At 36.6% G+C, this 19,663-nt stretch overlaps 1 protein-coding gene across 1 annotated transcript in view; it reads left to right on the plus strand.

Moving 5' to 3' along the window:
- The window catches only part of ANK2 (ankyrin 2), a 216,415-nt gene that overhangs the window by 42,204 nt on the left and 154,548 nt on the right, over positions 1-19,663 (plus strand). Inside the window, exons 3-4 of the mRNA XM_058666952.1 lie at positions 16,224-16,322; positions 18,282-18,380. Of these exons, the coding sequence (XP_058522935.1) occupies positions 16,224-16,322; positions 18,282-18,380 (198 nt within the window). The remainder of the gene's footprint in view (positions 1-16,223; positions 16,323-18,281; positions 18,381-19,663) is intronic.

The following is a 19,663-nucleotide window of genomic DNA, read 5'->3' on the forward strand; positions in this document are numbered from 1 at the left end:
GAACATAGAGTCCATGTGGTATGTGAAGGGAGCCCGTTCTAGAAGACTTGAAAGTGAGAACACTCTACTGGCAGAGCATAACTAACATGCCCAGGAGCCAGTTGGGAGGCCAATCTGCCTGGAGTAGAATAGGGAACAGGAAGAGTAAGAGAGCGTCAGGGGAGAGCAGAAGCTAGCTTCAAGTTGTATAAGATCTTGTTGGCTATTTTAAGTACTTTGGCTCTAATTCGGAATGAGAAGAGAAGTGATTAGTGAGCTTATAGTGCAGAAGTGTCATGTCTTAGTAATAATAGTAACACTAAGGCTGCAAGGGAGTGAAGGCAGAAAGAGGGAACAATTTTGTTAAGGTGAGAAATGATACATTTTACACAAGGATAACTGTGAGGATGTGATGAGAAGTGGTTGGTTTCTGTATACCTTTTTTTTTTTTTAAAGTATTTTTATTACAAAGTCAGATACAGAGAGGAGGAGAGACAGAGAGGAAGTTCTTCCCTATGATGATTCACTGCCCAAGTGACTGCAACGGCCGGGTCTGTGCCGATCCGAAGCCAGGAACCAGGAACCTCTTCCAGGTCTCCCACGCGGGAGCGGGGTCCCAATGCATTGGGCCGTCCTCAACTGCTTTCCCAGGCCACAAGCAGGGAGCTGGATGGGAAATGGAGCTGCCAGGCTAAGAACTGGTACCCATATGGGATCCCGGAGCGTTCAAGGCTTTAGCTGCTAGGCCATGCCGCCGGGTCTGTATACCTTTTTAAAGATTGAGCTGAATGTGGTGATGGATTGAATGTAGGAAGAAAGCAGAAGAGAGGATCCAGGAATGAAGATTGGAATCACTTCTGAAAATAATGAAGGATGAAGTTCATGATAAGGAATATAGAAGGTGGTGATGAACAAAAGTGAAGGAATAAATAAGAGGTTGGTTTTGTTTGGTTTGATTTGTCTTTGTGGTATGTAAGATAATGAACAAGAAGTCAGGTAAATGAGCTAAGAGTTCAGGTAAAGAATTTTAGCCAGAGTATACATTCTGGTGCACTCAGAATATAGTCAGTGTTTATGCGATTACTAAATACTGGATGCCTGTGTAAAATATGAGAGATTCTAGGGCTAAACCTTAGCGTACTTTAATTTATAGAAGTCAAGAAATTGAGGAGAAGCCAATGAAGAGAATAGGAGAGAATAGTCAGAGACACTGGGAGAAAACAATGAAGAGCATGGGGTCTTTGAAGTCAAGTGAGAAAAACTACTTTCAGGTGAATGAAATGGACAACTCTGGAAAATTCTTTTGATCAAAAAGTGGAGGAACAGAACAATGACGTTAGCAACATGGCAGTAACTGGAAACTTCATAAGAAATCATTTCAGTGGAGTGGTGGGGAAAAAGCCATACTGGAGCTCATCAGTGGACAAGGGGTCAGCTAGTACTGCTGTGAGAACTTTCTGCAAAGAGAAGACAATAGAGGTGATATCTTTAAGAGAAAGTGGGAACAAAAAGATTTTCTTTTTGACACATAGTAATTTTACATAATTACAGAGTACAGTAAGATAACAATATACATATGGCAAAATAATTACTATTTCCCACTTCTTCAATATTTATTATTTCTTTGTGCCCCCAAAGAAATGAAAACATTTTGTTTCTTTGATAGAAAAAATTGGCAGAGAAGGAAAAGTCAGAGAAGAGACAGAGAAAGGAGAGTGGAGAATTACTTTATGATATCCTTGAGTATATGAGAGTGAAGAGTGGGGCCTGGTGCACAAGAAGAGAAATTATACTTTGCTAGGAGCATGGATATTTCAGGAAAAGGAAGGATGCATGAGTTAAAAAGCAAGAAATAGTGCTGGTTACTGCGGAGAAATGAGTTAAGGCCATTAGTTATGAGTGAAATGGGAGAAGAGTTAGTGGAAAGTAGGAGGGAAGGCATGAAATAAAAATCTAGAAGGGTGGGAGAGACAGAGAATATAACAGTAAAAGATAGGATTGTCAGGCAGCATTAATGGTCTACTTTAGGATCATGATAAAAATGTAAGTTGAAGTAGAAGGTTTATACATGCTGTAGCCAGAATCAGGAATGAGATCACATGGAGAGTTATACACACACATAAGCATGAAATTCCATTTAAATAAACACAAAAGGCAAATATAGAGAAATATAAGTGAAGTAGGGTGCAATGAATACATAAAATCATCACAAAAGTAAATAAAGAATGTATGTCAAATGGGGAGAAAGAGTGGGCATTGTGAAAAGATTAGGTTCTAGATGCCAAGGGCTGGAGAACTGTTGGAAAAATAAATTGGCTGGAGAGTAAGAAATGGATAGAGACTTGAGCACTTCCATTGAGATTTTGTTTTAATACTGGAAATGTTAAATTCTGGAGTACAATTTTATAAGTGACTAGATGAGGTGATAAAATGATGAAGTGATGCCAGAGTGCAACTCACAAACCTGAACCCTGGAGTTTTGGAAAATTTACTGACGTACATGTTAGAGAACATGACAGTGAACTAGAAGTGAACATCTTGAAGTGATGAAGAATGGGATCTGGAGGGCAGAGACTGACGACATTTGAAAATTTATGAAGAAGGGTTTCAGAGAGCAGTAATGAACCAAGCACATAAACGCAAATCCACCAAGTTCAGTACTTAATAAAAAAGTAAGTTAGATTTAGGAGTAATAGTCATCACTTGAGCAAACTCCAGTTAATCAGTGTGTTTGGGCTTAGATTAGAGGAAGGAAGTTAAGAATATGTTTAGTATGGAAAGATATTTCTAATGAGAAGACACCTGTGGTCTAAGGGGCATGCATAAGAATTTCTGGGAATAGAAAGTGAGAGGAGACCAAGTCAAAAGGGATACAAACAGAGACATCTGGGTTTACGGGAATAACATATGGAGGGGTGAAAGTTAACCTGCTGTCTTGGCATAAACAGAGAAAAGGGATATGACAAGTTTATAGAAGATGGTCCTAGGTAGGTAATGATGATGAAGTTGTAAAGATTGGAGAAAGAGATCTAGTCAGGAGACTGTAGAGCAAATACAGACAAGTGAGATGAGTGAAGGTGCCAGTCCTTATTAGTTGTTTCTCTTCTTGGCTATGTTTTATTTTCTGGCAGGGTGTGGTAGGTACCATTAAAAATCATCCAGCCCTTTTGCAGTTGTTGAAATTTTACCTACTTATATTCAAACATTTTGTTTCTTTTTTTTAAGAGTTATTTTTATTGCAAAGTCAGATATACATAGAGGAGGAGAGACAGATAGAAAGATCTTTTGTCCAATGATTCACTACCCAAGTACCCACAACGGCCAGTGCTGCGCCAATCTGAAGCCAGGAGCCAGGAACTTCCTCCAGGTTTCCCACTCAGGTGCAGGATCACAGGGCTTTGGGCCATCCTCAACTGCTTTGCTCGGCCACAGGCAGGGAGCTGAACGGGAAGCGGGGCTGCGGGGGTTAGAACCAGCGCTCATATGGGATCCGGGCGCATTCAAGGCGAGGACTTTAGCCACTAGGTCACTGTGCCATGCCCTTTGTTTCTTTTTTTTTTTTTAAAGTATTTAATTCCATCTCCCTAGGATGTGTGAGGAAGACGTGAAGTAAGGCCTATCAGGATCATAACTGGTAACTCATGGACAACAGACTCAAATCAGCATTAGAGAATAGTAAAACTACAAAGGCACAGGGGGGAATCAAGAGTGATCCTGACAACCTCTTAACAGGAGGTCATATGCATGGAGAGGGGGTGGACCCCAGAGTGGAGCAGGTGGACAGGAGGAGGCTTGTATCCCAGCCCTGGAGACTCCCAGATCTTTCCCAAGGACTATCAGTACGAGCACCAAGGACTACACCCCAACTGCCAAGGAGAGCACGGGGAATCGGAGTGCCTTCGGAGGCCGAGAACTCTGAGGTCACCCACCCCCATCTGGATCTACCACATGGGATGGAAGAAGTCCAAATCCTTCCTTGTAGGATCCAAGGTCATCGGAACAACACCCAAGAGCCCTGAGTGGTCTGCAGAAACAGAAGAACAATAAACTTCCTTCAGGACTAGGGAGAGGAGCTTTCTCTGGTCCTTGCTTGGTTCCAACTTTGGGCCCCCACCCTCTCTGACAATGACCATCAGGATCACTCCACAAACCCCTCAAAACAAACAAACAAACAAAAAATCTAGAATAGATAGAGAACAACAAGGAAAGCTTGGAATCAGACAGGAAACGGTCAGCATGATTCACTTATACCTCACTAGGTGGGACACAAAGGTTAGTTACTTCTCACTAGGGTATTGAAGATTTCTCTGCACACCCCTCCTAAAACTGTGCTGCACCTAAACTGTCGACACATGTCTTGTTAGAGTTATAAGCCAGTCTAGAGTACCCCCCAAAAAAAAGCCAGGTTCAGCAAAATTATGCTTCAACACTATAAAATGCTAAATACTATAATGCAAATAGACATGAAACAGCTGAAAAGTAATCTATAACTTTTTTAAGGTGTATAGAACCCGGTTGTATATAAACTAAAATTGAAATGTCAATGAAGAAGTCACAGGATGTGGTTAAGAACTTGCATTTTTTTTCTTTTAACATATTGGTTACTCAATACTATGTCAATTAATTCCATAACGTTATAAATTGTTGCTGATGTTATGTTGGGGCTTTTAATTGATCGGGATGATACTCTGCCGGCTCTACCTTCAGACCAGAGACGGTCTCCCCAATAAGCCGTTGAACTTATCTGGACAATAAGATGCTGGACTCTATGCTTGGTATATACTTGCAATGAAAGAATCTCAACTGAACTTGAACAGTGGTAATGCAACAGGGTGGAGGAATCCACCATGGGGGGGTGTTTGGGGAGGGATGGGGAGAATCCCAGTGCCTATAAAACTGTGTCGCATAATGCAATGTAATTAATAATAAAAAAATGAAATGCAAAAAAAGTATTTAATTTTTTTAAAGACAGTTGCACACAGAGAGAGAGAGAGAGACAGAGACAGAGACAGAGACAGAGAGACAGAGATCTTACATCCATTGGTTCACTCTCCAAATGGCTGTAACAACTGAATCTGGCCTGTTTAAAGTCGGAAGGCAGGAGCTTCTTCTGTGTCTTCCATGTAGGTGCAGGGGAGAGAGTTAGATCAGAAGTGGAGCAGCCAGGATTTGAAATGGTGCCCATATGCAATGCTGGCACTGTAGGTGGGAACTTTATACATGCTGTCACACTGCTGTGTCTTCTGATGACAACTTATTCTAAACTGTTTTAGTAATTTCCTGAGTTTACAGAAGTTCCCCAGCCTTTTGCCATCCCTCCCTCCCGCCTGAAGTTTATTCTCCTTCTTATTCTTATCCTTCTTTTCCAGTTGTTTTTATTCATCCTCTTTCTCTTCTTCCTCTTGTAATTCTTCTTCTCTTTCTCCTTCTCTCTCTCTCTCTCATTTCAATGATGATGATAAAAAGATAATCTAAAGTGTATGATCTCTAATCTTCTCAAAACCTTCTCCCTCCTGGATTAAGAAGCAGAAAAAAGAGGAATTTTTCTTTTGAGTGTCAACTACTTCAGATTGAATGTTTTCTTAAATATAAAGGAAATTGATGTGTCCAAAAGTCCAATTTCTATATTAAGAAGTGTTGGTCAGTTTGGTGTGAACATGATCAAGAACTTATTTTAATGTGTATATAGGTATACAGCATATAACTTATTGTAGGTGATAGGTTTTAGTCTTATACTCAGTGCCTTTGCAGCCTTTTCCCTCAGAAATTTAAGGTCTTCAGGGTAGGATGGGAGAGATAAGAATGCAGACAGCAGAGACTTGTAAGGACACACTTTGCAGCATTAAGGTACACACACATAGATGCAGAGGCTGTCATCATTAAAAGGAAGCCATCTCCTTGTACAGGAGGAGGTGGGCAGGACAGTCTGAAACACATTCCTACACCTTGGTTTGGAGGCAGACTCATTACTTGGGACAGTAGTGGGTGTTCCTAACCATGACAAAGAGCTTTGTTAGAGTTCCTATGGTGCATCGTTTCCTTTGAGGAATATAGAAGACATCAGTAGTACTCATGGGAGGCGGAGGAAGAAAAGGAGAGAAATCAGGGAGTTGAGAGTTTTGTTTTTCCTCCAAGCAAGCACAAAAGTTTCTCAAGAGATTTGTTATTCAATTTCCCTTTGAATTGTAAGTTTGAGCTTAAAGCTAGTGGTGGTCACTACAGTCCTTTTTAGGCACCATACTTTTTTTTTTAGGCACCATGCTTTTTTTAAATATATATTTTTATTATACTATTTATGTATCTGACGTGAAGGGGGATATTGAGGGAGAATCCCCACCCAGTCTCCCACCCGCCCAAAGTCCCGGATGTGGGGCATGCTCTGAGATACTTGCTCAAGTGGTCTTAATAGTCCTCCAGTTATGGATCACTGCCAGTCACATCACTCCCAGCTCGATTAGGTCATTGAAGAATCCACTGATTGTCACAGTCCATCATGGAGTTTTCGTTTGCCCAGTATTTCGCTGCCCAACGTTTAGCTGAGGTGGTTGATTGACCTGTTCTGTCCTCCGTCCTCTCCTAGCCAGGGCTCTGAGTCCAGCAGTTCGATTGGGGAGATCACCAAAGAAACTTTGAGGTATTCCCAGATCAGATTCCCGCATGTTCCAGCAAGCACCAGGCCCGGCACAGTCCATCGCCACAATCAGTTGGTGGTTGCAATCGCTGGGCTGGCTCCGCTCTTCAGTCCCGACTTGCACTGGAACCAAGGGTGTTGCAGTCCAGCCTGGTTCTGCCCAGCACGCACTCGACTCTTTCATCAGCCAGTAGGCACCATACTTTTAATGTCTGTAAATGATGAACAAGATTTCTCCTAATCAGTTGCTTCCACCAACAACAATTTAGTAAAAGATGGAAAAATAAACAGACTGGAAGATCTAAACTCAGTGAAATAGGATTATAATGCAGATTCCACAGATTTTTGTTGTTGTTGGAATGGGTGGTTGAATATACAACTTTTGCATTTCAATCACCAGGTAATTCATAACTCGTAATGCTTAATTCCAGGTCAAAAGAACTAATGCAACAATTCCCTTAAAATAGAGCCTGACTCATAAGATTAGGATTTAGTACGCTTAGTTAATATTTCAATAATTTTCAATTAGCTTTTTCAAATGATTGTTTAAGACATTTGAAATAGCTGCTTGGAGTGAGTTGACTTTTTTGAAAAAAAATCATTGTGAGGTTTCCTACAAATTACAAATTAAATTCTTGAGAATCAATGTGATCATTAAGAGGTGTATTTAAGTAAAAATACTAAAATTAAAATTCCAGTCTTCCTCCCCCATAACTTGTCAGCGCCCTCCCTCCTGCCCTTCTCCCTCATAGGCAGATTGGGACATGGGATCTAGGCTATGTCCTTAATCTGAGATCTAGAAAAAAAAAAGATGACAACATTCACACAAAAACACAAGGGACCTGAATGGCTAAAGCAATCTTAAACAACAGAAACAAAGCTGAAAGCATCAAGACTTAAAGGGCATTTGTATTCAAAAGTGTTTGATACAGGCACAAAAATGAACATTCAGATCAATGGATCAGAATAGAAATCCCAGAAATTAACCCACACACCTCTACAGCCAACTAATTTTTGATGGGTAAGCAGAAATCAATCCATGGAGAAAGGACAATCTCTCCAACAAAGGGTTCTGGGAAAATTTGAATCTACATGTGCGGAAGTATGAAACCATACCTTATAACTTGTAGGAAAGTCAACTCTAAATGGATCAACATTTGAAATCTGTGACCAGACAGTCATCAAAATATGGGAGGAGAATATAGGGGAAACTCTGCAAGACACAGAAGTAGGCAAACACTCCATAGGTACAGGCAAAAAACAAACAAACAAAAAACCCACAAATAACCTGGGACCCAGTATAGTAGCCTAGTGGCTAGTCTTTGCCTTGCATGCACTGGGATTCCATGTGGGAGCTGGATCCTGTCCCAGCTGCTTCATTTCCCTTTCAGCTCCCTGCCTGTGGCCTGGGAAAGCAGTAGAAGACAACTCTAAGCCTTGGGACCTAGGTCCTTGCTTTGAATCGGCTCAACTCCAATCATCGTGGCGACTTGCTGAGTGAACCAGCAGATAGAGGATGTTTCTCTCTGTCTCTCCTTCTGTCTGCAAATCTGAATTTGCAATAGAATCTGAAATTGCAATAGAAATGATACTTCCCTTCCACCCCCATCCATCCATTCCAACTCTCTGATACCATGATAGATGTTACACTGTAATACTATTCAAGTATTTGATTTATGGTGGGTTCTTTGTGCCTCCCCAACGCACAATTCTTCCTTTCAATTCTTTTTTCAAATTTAGAGTCTTAATTAATTAACAGGAGACTGACCCACTTGTTGAGGAGATGCTCTGTGCTCTTCTGTAGATTTACCGAGTCTCTTTTTGTAAAGAAGATAGACTACATTTTGAATTCATGAGGGGAAGTTTCTAGGGAACCCTAGAATTCTTTAGTCATATATAGCTATAATTTTGCATCTGTTCATCAAGATTTGTTCTGTCCTCACTTCTCTGCCAAACCTGTTTTAACCAGCATTAAACTTTTAATGTCTATAACATCACTTTGTTTTAAGGGCTTCACATATGAGTCAGATTATAATGATACTTTGACTTCCCGTGCTTGGTTTTTTTCACCTAACATGGTGACCACCATTTTTATCTATATTGTTTCAAATATCAAGTTTCCATAGCTTTCAATGGCTGAATAGTATTTCATTTTATATATATACCACATTTTCTTCATTTATTCATCAGTAGCTGGATGCTTAAATTGCTCCCATTACTCTATTATTAAGTAATGTTATAATAAACATGGTTGTATAGATGCCTCTTTAATAGCGTTTGGATATATATCCAGTAGTGAGATTGCTGGATTATATTAATATTTGCAGGAATTCACATAATGTTTTTCACAATGGCTGTATTAATGTATATTTCCACCAACAGTTTGTAGGCTTTCCTTTCCTACACATCATAGTCAATGCTTTTTATTATTATTATTTTGGTAATAGCCACTCCAGTTGGGCTAAGCTGATAATTCATTGTGGTTTTAATTTGCAACGGTTCACTGTTGATATATGCTTAATTTTTAGTGTCTCTATTCTAGTCTAGTAATGTATGAATCTGTTTTTATGCCAACACTGTGCTGTTTAATTACTATAGCTTTGTAATATATCTTGAAGATAGGCTAAGTAATGCCTCTTGCCTTGATCGATGTGCTCAATATTAGTTTCTTATAAGTTTTTACTGGTTCCATTCAAACTGTAGCAGTGATTTTTCTAGTCCTGTGAAAATGTCTGAAATTTTGATAGACACTGTATTAAATCTGTAATTTGTGTAATATGCACATGTTAATGCTATGATTCTTCCGATCCATGAACCATAAGTTTCCTATGTATTCTCTTCAATTTCATTCATTGATTATTTATTTCACTGTAAATATCCTTCACTTTAAGTTTATTCCTAGGTATCATGCTCATTTTTATAGCAATTCCTAATTGCTACAACTTATTTTGTTGATTTCTTTTTAGATGATATTAACATAAAAATGCTATTAATTGTTGCACATTAACTTTCTGTTTTGTGACATTGGTGATTTTGTTTATTAATTTTAGACATGTTATTTCCCACATTTTTCTGTGTTAAAAAAAGTCAGGGGCCAGTATTGTGGCACAGCAAGTCCAGCCTTCTACAGCGGCATTCCATGCAAGGACCAGTTCAAGTCCCAGGTGCCACTCTTCCTAGATAATGCGCCTCGTGAGACAGCAAAAGACACCACTTATTTGGGAGATTTCGAAGGAATTCCAGGCTCCTGGCTTCTGATGGGCCAGCTGTAGTTATTGTGATCATTTGGAGAGTACACCAGCACCTGGAAACTTTTTTCTCTCTCCTTCGTTTTTCTCTGTAACTCTTTCTTTGAAAGAAAGAAGAGACAGACACCCATCCACTGAAGCTATCCTTCCTTTCTTCTGACTCATGGAGGAACTTCATAAAAAGTAGCACCCAAAGTCATCATGGAAATATTTTTGTCACTTGACCAAGTCAACATTTTACATCTCAGTCTAGAGGTTTATTGAATTTTATTTCATCACATTTTGGGGAAAAGATAACAACTTTCAACATAACAAGTCTAGCTGTTCTGTGGGCAGATCTAAAGCACCAGGGAAACATATATCCAATTCAATGTCTCAGCATCTTGATAAACATAAAAGCCTATGAACTGTAGAAATTACTCAATCTTTGCACTTCAAATTGATTTTAATGATTACAAAACCACCTTTACCAAAGTGTTCCTTCTATGTTCTTCGTATGCTTGCCATTCATCCAGCCAACAATAAGTACTAAGTAGCCTCTGCCATGGGCCTGGGGCTGAGTGTTAAAAACTCAATGGCGCTTTCAAACGCTCAGTTTCTGAACTTCAGAGGGAGGCAGAGGTTGGAATGAAGGAAAAGAAAAGGAGACAGCTCTGACAACAGATATCCCACAATGTGAAAAATAAATAAATGGAATAATATTGATTTTCTAGGCCTTCTAGCCAACTCCCAATGACTGAAACTTGATTCTTAATGAAGTAACTAATCCATATTCCAGAAACATTTATGTAATGGTTCATTATCCCAAGTAAAAGATTTCTTCTTATAAATAACTTCAAAAACCCAGGTAAATGCTATGTGGAAAAACAAGTACAATCAAAAGATATCATTGAGGTTAAACGCTCTTTACTGTCACCAAGTTTAATAATTTCCTTAGAAATATTCCTTCACTATACTCACACTACCTTCCTTTTGATTATACCCAGAAAACAACTCTGAATTTAATGCTTTGCTTGATCATGTAGTAGGAATTAAAAAACAATGTTTATTTGTTGGATTAGTTCTATGCAATTAACACAGTCATCACTATTTGCATACCAATTAAACTGAGGAATCATAAAACATTTTAAACTTTTATAACATTGATGATTTGTTACATTCACTTGTTGAATTTTATAGTAAATTTCAAAAATTACTTATCAATTTATGCCAACAAATGTACTGAAACCATACATACATGTATTGATTATCTAACTTTATTGTCTACTCAGAGTTCGGTATTTGTTAAAAAAAAATCAGAATTTGTTTTGCAAAGAAAAAAAGGATTTTTTTTTAATATATATTTATTATTTAACTTCAGTAATTACATTGTATTATGTGACACAATTACATAGATACTTGGGTTCTCCCCACCCCTCCCCAAACCCTCCCACCATGGTGGATTCCTCCACCTTGTTGCATAACCACAGCTCAAGTTCAGTTGAGATTCCCCCATTGCAAGCGTATACCAAACATAGAGTCCAGCATCTTATTGTCCAGTCAAGTCCAACGGCTTCTTAGGTATACCCTCTCTGGTCTGAAGACAGAGCCAGCAGAGCATCATCCCAGTCAATTGAAAGCTCCAACATACCATCAGCAAAAATTTACATCATTATGGAATTAATTGACATAGTAATGAGTAACCAACATGTTAAAAGTAAATGCGAGTTCCCAGTCACCTTCTGTGACCACCTCACCTATACTAAATGCTTTCTACAAAGCAAATCATTAAGAATAAGACTATGGCTTCCATATAGTAAATATACTGTAGTATAATTTGATTTTATATCTAAGTTTGATTTGCCTTATAATGTAGGATTTACTTTTAAAGTATATGAAAGTTCAATATATTAGATATTGGGGCTGGTGTTGTGGCACAGGGAGTTAAGCCCATACCTGTGATACCAGTATCCTATATGAGCACCCATTTGAGTTTTGTTTGCTTCACTTTCCAGCTAGCTCCCTACATAGCTGTCTGAGGAAGCGGTGAAATACGACCTGAGTTCTTGATAATGGCCATCCAAATAGGAGATCCAGATTAAGTTCCTGACTCCTGGCCTCAGTCTGTCTTAAACCTGGCTATTGTGACCATTTGGGGAGTAAATCAGTGAATGGAAGATTCTCTCTCTCTGGCTCTTTTTCCTCCCTCCTCTCTCTCCCTCTCTCTCCTCTCATTGTAATTCTGCCTTTGAAATATGCAAATCATTATTTAAATATATAAATATACATAGTATTGGATAGCATATTTATTTTTAAAAGTAAAGTTTCTATGGATGCTTATAATCTCACAAATACATATGGAAATACTGATTATCATGTATATATTTGTTAGCATTTACAAAACTCTTTAAAATATATTATTACACTCTGTGGAGTTTCTAAACTGAACAAGTTCCATTATTGCAAAATTGCAATTCAGAAGTAAATTTTTACTCTAAAATTAAAGAACAATATAAGTATTCCAGTTGTAACTACAATTAATGTTGAATTAACGTGGCAAAAAATGATAAATTCTGACAGTTATTACAAGAAGGTGTAATTTTTAATTTATTTTAAATTTATGATTTTAAATTTATTTTAAATTTGTTTTTAAACTTTAAATTTAAATTTTATTTTTTAATTTATGTTTTCAGTTTCTTTTGGAATTCAGATTCTAAGTAAATATCAAAGTTTCTAATATATCTATTTGATATCTATTTGAAATCTCTATATTCTCATATATGAAACAAAAGCAGCTTACAAAGTCATGTTTTGAGTATCACCTGGATTTTAACAGAAATCTGGTGACAGTATAATCACATAGAAGCCTCTTTTCTGCTGTGACAAATAGTATGCAATTATAGTATCAAAGACAACAATGACTGGGGAGTCAAAATACAGCACATTCCTAAAGCTATGCAAATTACATCTGTTCACCCAGGATTCCGCAGTAGTCCCTAATACTATGGTTACTGCAATATCCGCTTAAGTGTCTTAATTTTTCTTTTTACTTACTCCCTGTAAACCAATAAACTTCGTAAACCGGGGTTGAGAAGCCAAGGCAAAAGCAGTTTGTTGTATAGAAATTAGAGAATGTTGATTAACATTTCACACAACGGATACCAAATGAAAGTAGCATCTTAAAAGACTGGAAATATTGCTATTAGTTTTTACAGATAGCTGATTCTAAAGAGAAAAAAAATGGATCTGGTCATGTTAAAGGTATCTTTAACCTGTCAAGATTTTTAACTATTTTATGAAAATAGTATGGGCAGAGAAAAGAATTTCAACCAAAACACTGTAGTAATAGGGTCAAAACTGGGGAAAATACCTGTTCTTGTGTCCTTCAGAAGACAAAATTTCAAGACAGAACTGAACATTTTTTCCAGGTCCAAGAATAGAAGCCTCTCTGGAGGATTTCGCAATAACTCATCAATACTTTGAGAGTCACAATGAAGTATTGCTCCTTCAATGGTTGTTTCATTATTTATTAGGAGTTAAGCCACACCTATTCCCTGAAGCATGCTTAACATAAAACAACATTTCTAAGAACAAAGCCATCATAGTTCAGTATTTTGTAACACTTGAATTATCTCCATTACATTTTTATCAATTGCGAGTGAAAGACATTTTTGATAAAGTTAGCCAGTTTGAATAGGCTGTCTGTGACAAAGGTTTTTGAAACCAATTTTTTTTTCATCTTAGAATGCGTTTCAGGATAAGATTCAACCTGATTGAAGCCCGAAATTGTCCATTTTCTGTATGACAAATGTATGACAGAATCTCGCAGGGCAGAGACACCACGTTGTCCTGCGAGGGTGCAGGCACGCGTTATTTCCTTGCTGCACACAAGCATCACACACATGATTGACAGGGTCAGTTCTCAAAGGGCAAGCCATTACCACCACTGCCTAAACACAAACAGGACTGCTTCTTTATTTCAAAAAAGACTTTATAACAGTTTGAATGATTGATATTCATGCACAACATTACCATAATTATTATCTTTCTTAGTTTTTGTCTCACACATTGAAATATGTCATGTTTGCACTCAGGAGTCTTTCAAAACATCAGCTCTGGCTTTGAGGCAGCTTCTGGTTGGGTGAAGTAATTCCTGTCAAGTTCATAACCAGAATGGTGTGTGCAGTGTACCCATTTTCCCATCTTTTACCCAAGATACATATTTTATACCTTTTAAAGGAGTTTCTGTTGTGTTTGCTAGATAGTGTCATTCTATTCTTTTTAATTTTATTTTTAATTAACACATAACAATATATTTTTATAGCCTATAATGTGTTTCCATTCATGTACACATTTTGTAATGATCAAATCAGGGTAACTGGCATATCCATATTCTGAAATATTTATCATTTATTTTTAATGAAACCATTGTTTTTCTCCTGTAGTTATTTAGAAACACCTGATGCATTTTTGTTAACATAGGATACTAGAAGTTACTTCTGCTAACGATGCTTTGTACCTCCCACTGCCTGTCTTCTCACTAGTACTCCTCTTTTTATTCTCTCTGACCTCTAACAGTTACTTTTGTACTCTAATTCTAGATCAACATTTCTAGATTCCATGTGTGAGTAACGTCATGCCACATTTCCGTTTTTTTGTTTGTTTGCTTGTTTGTTTTGTCTGTTTGTGTGCGTCTCTGGCTTTCTGGCTTGTTAGATTTCACACACACCCTTCCAATCTTCCCCCTCTCCTTCCCAGTCCACCATCTTGCTTCAACCAACACATCTGCCCTGAGTCCATCCACATTATTACAAGTGACAAGATTTCATTCTTTTTTGTGGATGAGTAGTATTGCACTGTGTGTATATAATGTATTTATTCATTCATCATTTGTGAACATTGGAGGTGTATCTTGTGAATGGGCTATAATATGGCAGTGCAGAGATCTCTTTAACAAGTTGATTTCATTTGATTTGGATATACCATTTGTGGTAATGTTGGATCCTAAGGCTGTTCCTTTTCCATGTTTTTCATGGGAACCTACATGCTCTTGTCTGTAACTCTGTACTGATTTACAATTTTCACCAGTGATGGTTAAAGTTTCCTTTTTCTCCACACCCTCACCTACACTTATTATTATTACTGTTTTTCTTTCTTGGTCACAGCCAGTCCAGCTGGAGTGGCTGATATCTGCTTGTGACTTTCACTTGCATTTCCTTGATACCGAGCATTTTCCGTGCACCCAATGACTACTTGTTCACCTTCCTTGGACAAGCATCCGCTCTGACCTTTGGCCAGTTTCTACTCAGATGATTTGTGGTTTTGCTATTGGGTTCTTCAAGGTCAATTGTAGTTTGGATAGTAAACCTTTGTCAGATATATAGTTTGCAGATAATTTCCCTCATTCTGTAGGGCGTCTTTCCATTATGCTGATTGTTTCTTTTGCTATCTAGAAGCTTTTTCATAAGATGCAATGCCATCAATGTCTTTTCACTTTTCTGATCTGTTTTAGAAATTTTACTCAAAAACTCCTTTCCCATGTTAAGTGTATGAAGTTTTTCCTATGTTTTCACCTAGTAGTTTTATAATTTGGGGTTACAATACAGTTCTTTAATCCATTTTCCACCGATTGTAGTGAGAATTGAGATCCAGTTTCATTTTTCTACTTGTAAATATCTAAGTATTTTGAAAATGTTTTGTTATTTCCTCATGTGTTCTTGGCATCTTTGTCAAATATTACTTGTCTGTAATGAGTGAATCTGTTTTTGAACTATATTCTGTTTCAATGGCCTAGGCTGGAATATGCTGTTTTGGTTGTGATAGCTTTGTAATATTTTTTAAATCAAGTAGTGCAATGCCTCTAGCTTTTTTCTTTTTATCCAGATTGCTTTGGCATTTGGGGGACTTTCGTGATTTCTTATGAATTCTAGGGACTATTTTTAAATCTACTTTCTGGAGAATATCATTGTAGATCACTTTAGGTAATATGAACTAAATGAGTTTATTCGATATAATACCAGAGGCTGTGAGATAAATTTTTGAAAAAACTCATTTGTTAAAAAGTAAGACTTATTCAGAGTTCTTTATATTCGAGAAACTAGATAAAATTTATTTTGGTTTGCACAGGATAAGTGATACAAAATTGTGCTTCCTATTTTCCTGTTCGAAAGTATTTAACCATTTCTCTGTGAAAATAAAAGTTTCTTAAAATGAAGCTATCATGTCCATATATCTAATGAATATTAATCTTTTTACTTCTTTGAATCAAAGGGAAATTAGTCACCCTGCATGTAATAGATTCAAACTAATGCCAAATAAAAATAAACTCATCCGTTGTTGATCTGATTACTCAACTTCTGGGGCTTTTCTTTTGTCTCTTTTCTCAGAATGGACTCAATGCTCTCCATCTGGCTGCCAAGGAAGGCCATGTGGGGCTGGTTCAGGAGTTGCTGGGAAGAGGCTCTGCTGTGGATTCTGCCACTAAGGTAATTTATCTTCCTAAGAAAACAGGAAATGACTTAGAGTTTGTTTGCAGTGTATATTTCAAAGCTTAACTACAAAAGCTCCATTAAATGTTGCAGAGTTTCAATTGCTTCACTTAAAAACAGCAAACAGAAGACTGAAGAAACCTATACACCGATTTTCTAGAACTTTATCTTCTCTGTTCTGTTTTACCAAGGATTCTAGATTAACACAGTCTTTGCAGGTTCAATAAAAAAAAACTTTTTTCTTGAGGTTTAATAAAAAAAAAACTGATCTGGTAAACTTCCGAATGGAAATGAACAAGAGATTTTTTCTGAATCAGTTAAAGCTATAAATTTCTTAATGGATTTATCTTGGCATAAGAACATAGTATTTTATATACTAATGGAAAAGAGATGTGGGATTTTGGATTGGATTTTTAGGGCAAAATTAAAATTGTATCACTATAATACATATTGATAAAGAAAAGTTGGCCTGATGTTAAAGAGACGTATAAGATATTTGATAAACCAGACATGATTGCTCACTTACTGATGCTGTTTTTGACTCTGAATCTGTTGAGTATTCATCTCAACAACAGAGAATTTTTAAATGATTACATCTTTTATCTTTTGAATATGAAGTTTTGTTTGGATAAATCAAGTAGCTGATTGGAACCTAGCTTGCTGATAAGGGCTGAGAAGTGAGACTATGACTTGGGAGATACAGAAAGAAAAATTAGACATCCCACTCTGGCTGCAAGTATTAGTCTTATAAGGATGGAATCCAAAGAGTTTAGAAATAAACTAGAAATATGGCCAGTTAACCATTTTTAATACTTTATACAAACCTGGCAAGATGTTTATTGGTTTTGCATATTCTAAAGTAAACCAATACCATTTCTAGAAGAATTTTTTAAAAAGCACAAAAACTCTACAGCAATTTCACAAAAGTTAAAATAGGCATATTTTATTGAATAAATTCATTACTTTGAACATTGAGAGAAAATATTATTATTAACCTTTCTTTGAGTGTATCAGATTAGTGTTGAATATTGAAAGAATATTAACTTGAATGAAGATCAATTTACCTCATCAAAATGCCTGCATTTCACATACACATACATCAACCTGACACCTTTCATTCCTTTTCATTACATTTAACTGATATTTTAAATACAAATTTTACTTGCAGAGGTCAAATTTCAGAGTTTTCCAGGCGAATATCTCAATTAAAAAAAGAAAACTGAATCCCTTTAATATAAATTGAGTGGTTAATGGTCCTATGGTGAGTTGGTGGTAAAAAAGAGAAGCGACATGTAATCCAGCAAAGTTTTTCCCTTTCTAATATTTATTTTGATGATATTGAGGCAATCTTTAAGTACTTATTCTATATTTTATTTTTATTAAAAGATAAATTTGTTTTCATTGGCAATTGGTGCTGTGATGCTCAATTTCAATTGATAACTTAGGTTCATGCAAAATTTGATATTGCTTGGTTATTCCTTAAATACTTTTTAAGAACTGTATATCCTAGTGGATGGAAATATGATTGTGAGCAAAATAAATCTCCTCACCTCTAAAAACACCTATTTCTTGCAAGGTGAGATAAGCTCAATGTGTCTGTTTTTCAAGTTAGTATTTTCTTGATATAGAATTCTTTAGTTGTTGATGAAGTTCCAAGACTCATGAGATAATATCATACACATACACACTCACATGCATCACCAATTTTTTGATTCACTAAGAATCGAGTTATTCAAGTTTCTCTATGCTACACCAGTATTGTGAAATATAGAAAAGGAACACAGAAAGAATGATCAAATTTTTATGGTAAGAAGTGGTTTCTTCACAAAGTTAACTACGATCTTGATATGATGACAGATTTTAATTAGTTGAAGTAATCAGCAATTTGGAAAATGCCTGCATGTTTGATTCGTGCAACATTTGAAACATCTAACATGGTCTGTTTCTCCCCAACAGAAGGGAAACACTGCCCTTCACATCGCATCTTTGGCTGGACAAGCGGAAGTCGTGAAGGTTCTTGTTAAGGAAGGAGCCAATATCAATGCCCAGTCTCAGGTATTCCATTCGGACTCTCTAATGTAAACGAAAATAAATCAGGACATGTTCTGAAAATCACGTAATGGATTTAGCTAGCTATTTATTACAAATGCTCCTTTGCTTATTTTAAACAAAGTATTTTATGAATTTACAACATAAAATTTCTTATTTTTTAATATAACTGAACACTTAATAAGAGTCAGTGACTGTGTTTATAGAGTTTAAAAAGAATATGAAGTGATGTTTTTCAGAATGACAGCAACATCTGTGAAATATGAATTATTCATACAAGTTCCATCTTGCTCTGTAAAAATATTTTCTCTCTTTAAACTCAGAAAATTTTCAAAAGATTAGCATTCAAGTAGGAAATCTTCTTTAAAGTTAGAATCACACAATTATGGTTTTTTTCATATTCCAAAAGTGGGCTTTACTAAAATGCCTAGGGAACAGAAAAATCTAATTGCCACAGGCTTATGTTATGCGCAGTAGTAGTATATCATGGATTTAAAATAGAATTAAGAAGAAGTTTAAAAAAACAGTTTCCTCAAAATTATACTATAAATTTGATCCCTAAGTTTTTACCATATAAAGTAGAAGAAAATATTGTTTTATTCAAAACTTTTCTTTTAATATTCATCATATATATGTATGAATTGAGTTTTGTATCTTTATAACAACATTCATTTCTTCTATCTTTTGTTATTATTTTTTTGCTTTTAACACAAGCCATATCAGTGGAGATACTGACAAAATATACGGTTCCTTTCTATTCTTTAGGATAACTATTAGCTTGTGTTTGAAATATATGTTATCCATGTTGTTCATTCCTTAATCACATATACACAGCTGTGGCTATATTACAGGACAAAGTGCTGAACCTAAAAATACTTAACACATGGGTTAGAAAAATCTGTCTAAATTATGATACTATCTGCTTATGCTATGTAGTATAGTTTTAATTTGCCACATTTTCTTCCTTACAACCCAAAATTTAGTTAAATAAGCACCAGTACTTTAGAATATATTCAAATATGCCTTAATCTAAAAGCTATGTTAAATGGAATTCTAAAAAATGTGCTACCAACTGTGAAGATATGTTCTGCAAAGTACAATAACATTATAGGCTTGGAGACTTGGGGCTGTACAACATTGAACACTCTGCAGTAAGTGAAGCGCGCCTTACCCTGAAACGGGAGAACGTCTTTTCAGTGTAGTGCAGATCCTTGGTCCTCGACCAGAGCATGATCATCTGCAGGGCTTGTTGAAACGTGTTTCTGGGCCCCGCCCCTGAGTTCTGGTTC

The sequence above is a fragment of the Ochotona princeps genome, chromosome 7, assembly GCF_030435755.1.
Source record: "Ochotona princeps isolate mOchPri1 chromosome 7, mOchPri1.hap1, whole genome shotgun sequence".
Taxonomy (NCBI): Eukaryota; Metazoa; Chordata; class Mammalia; order Lagomorpha; family Ochotonidae; genus Ochotona; species Ochotona princeps.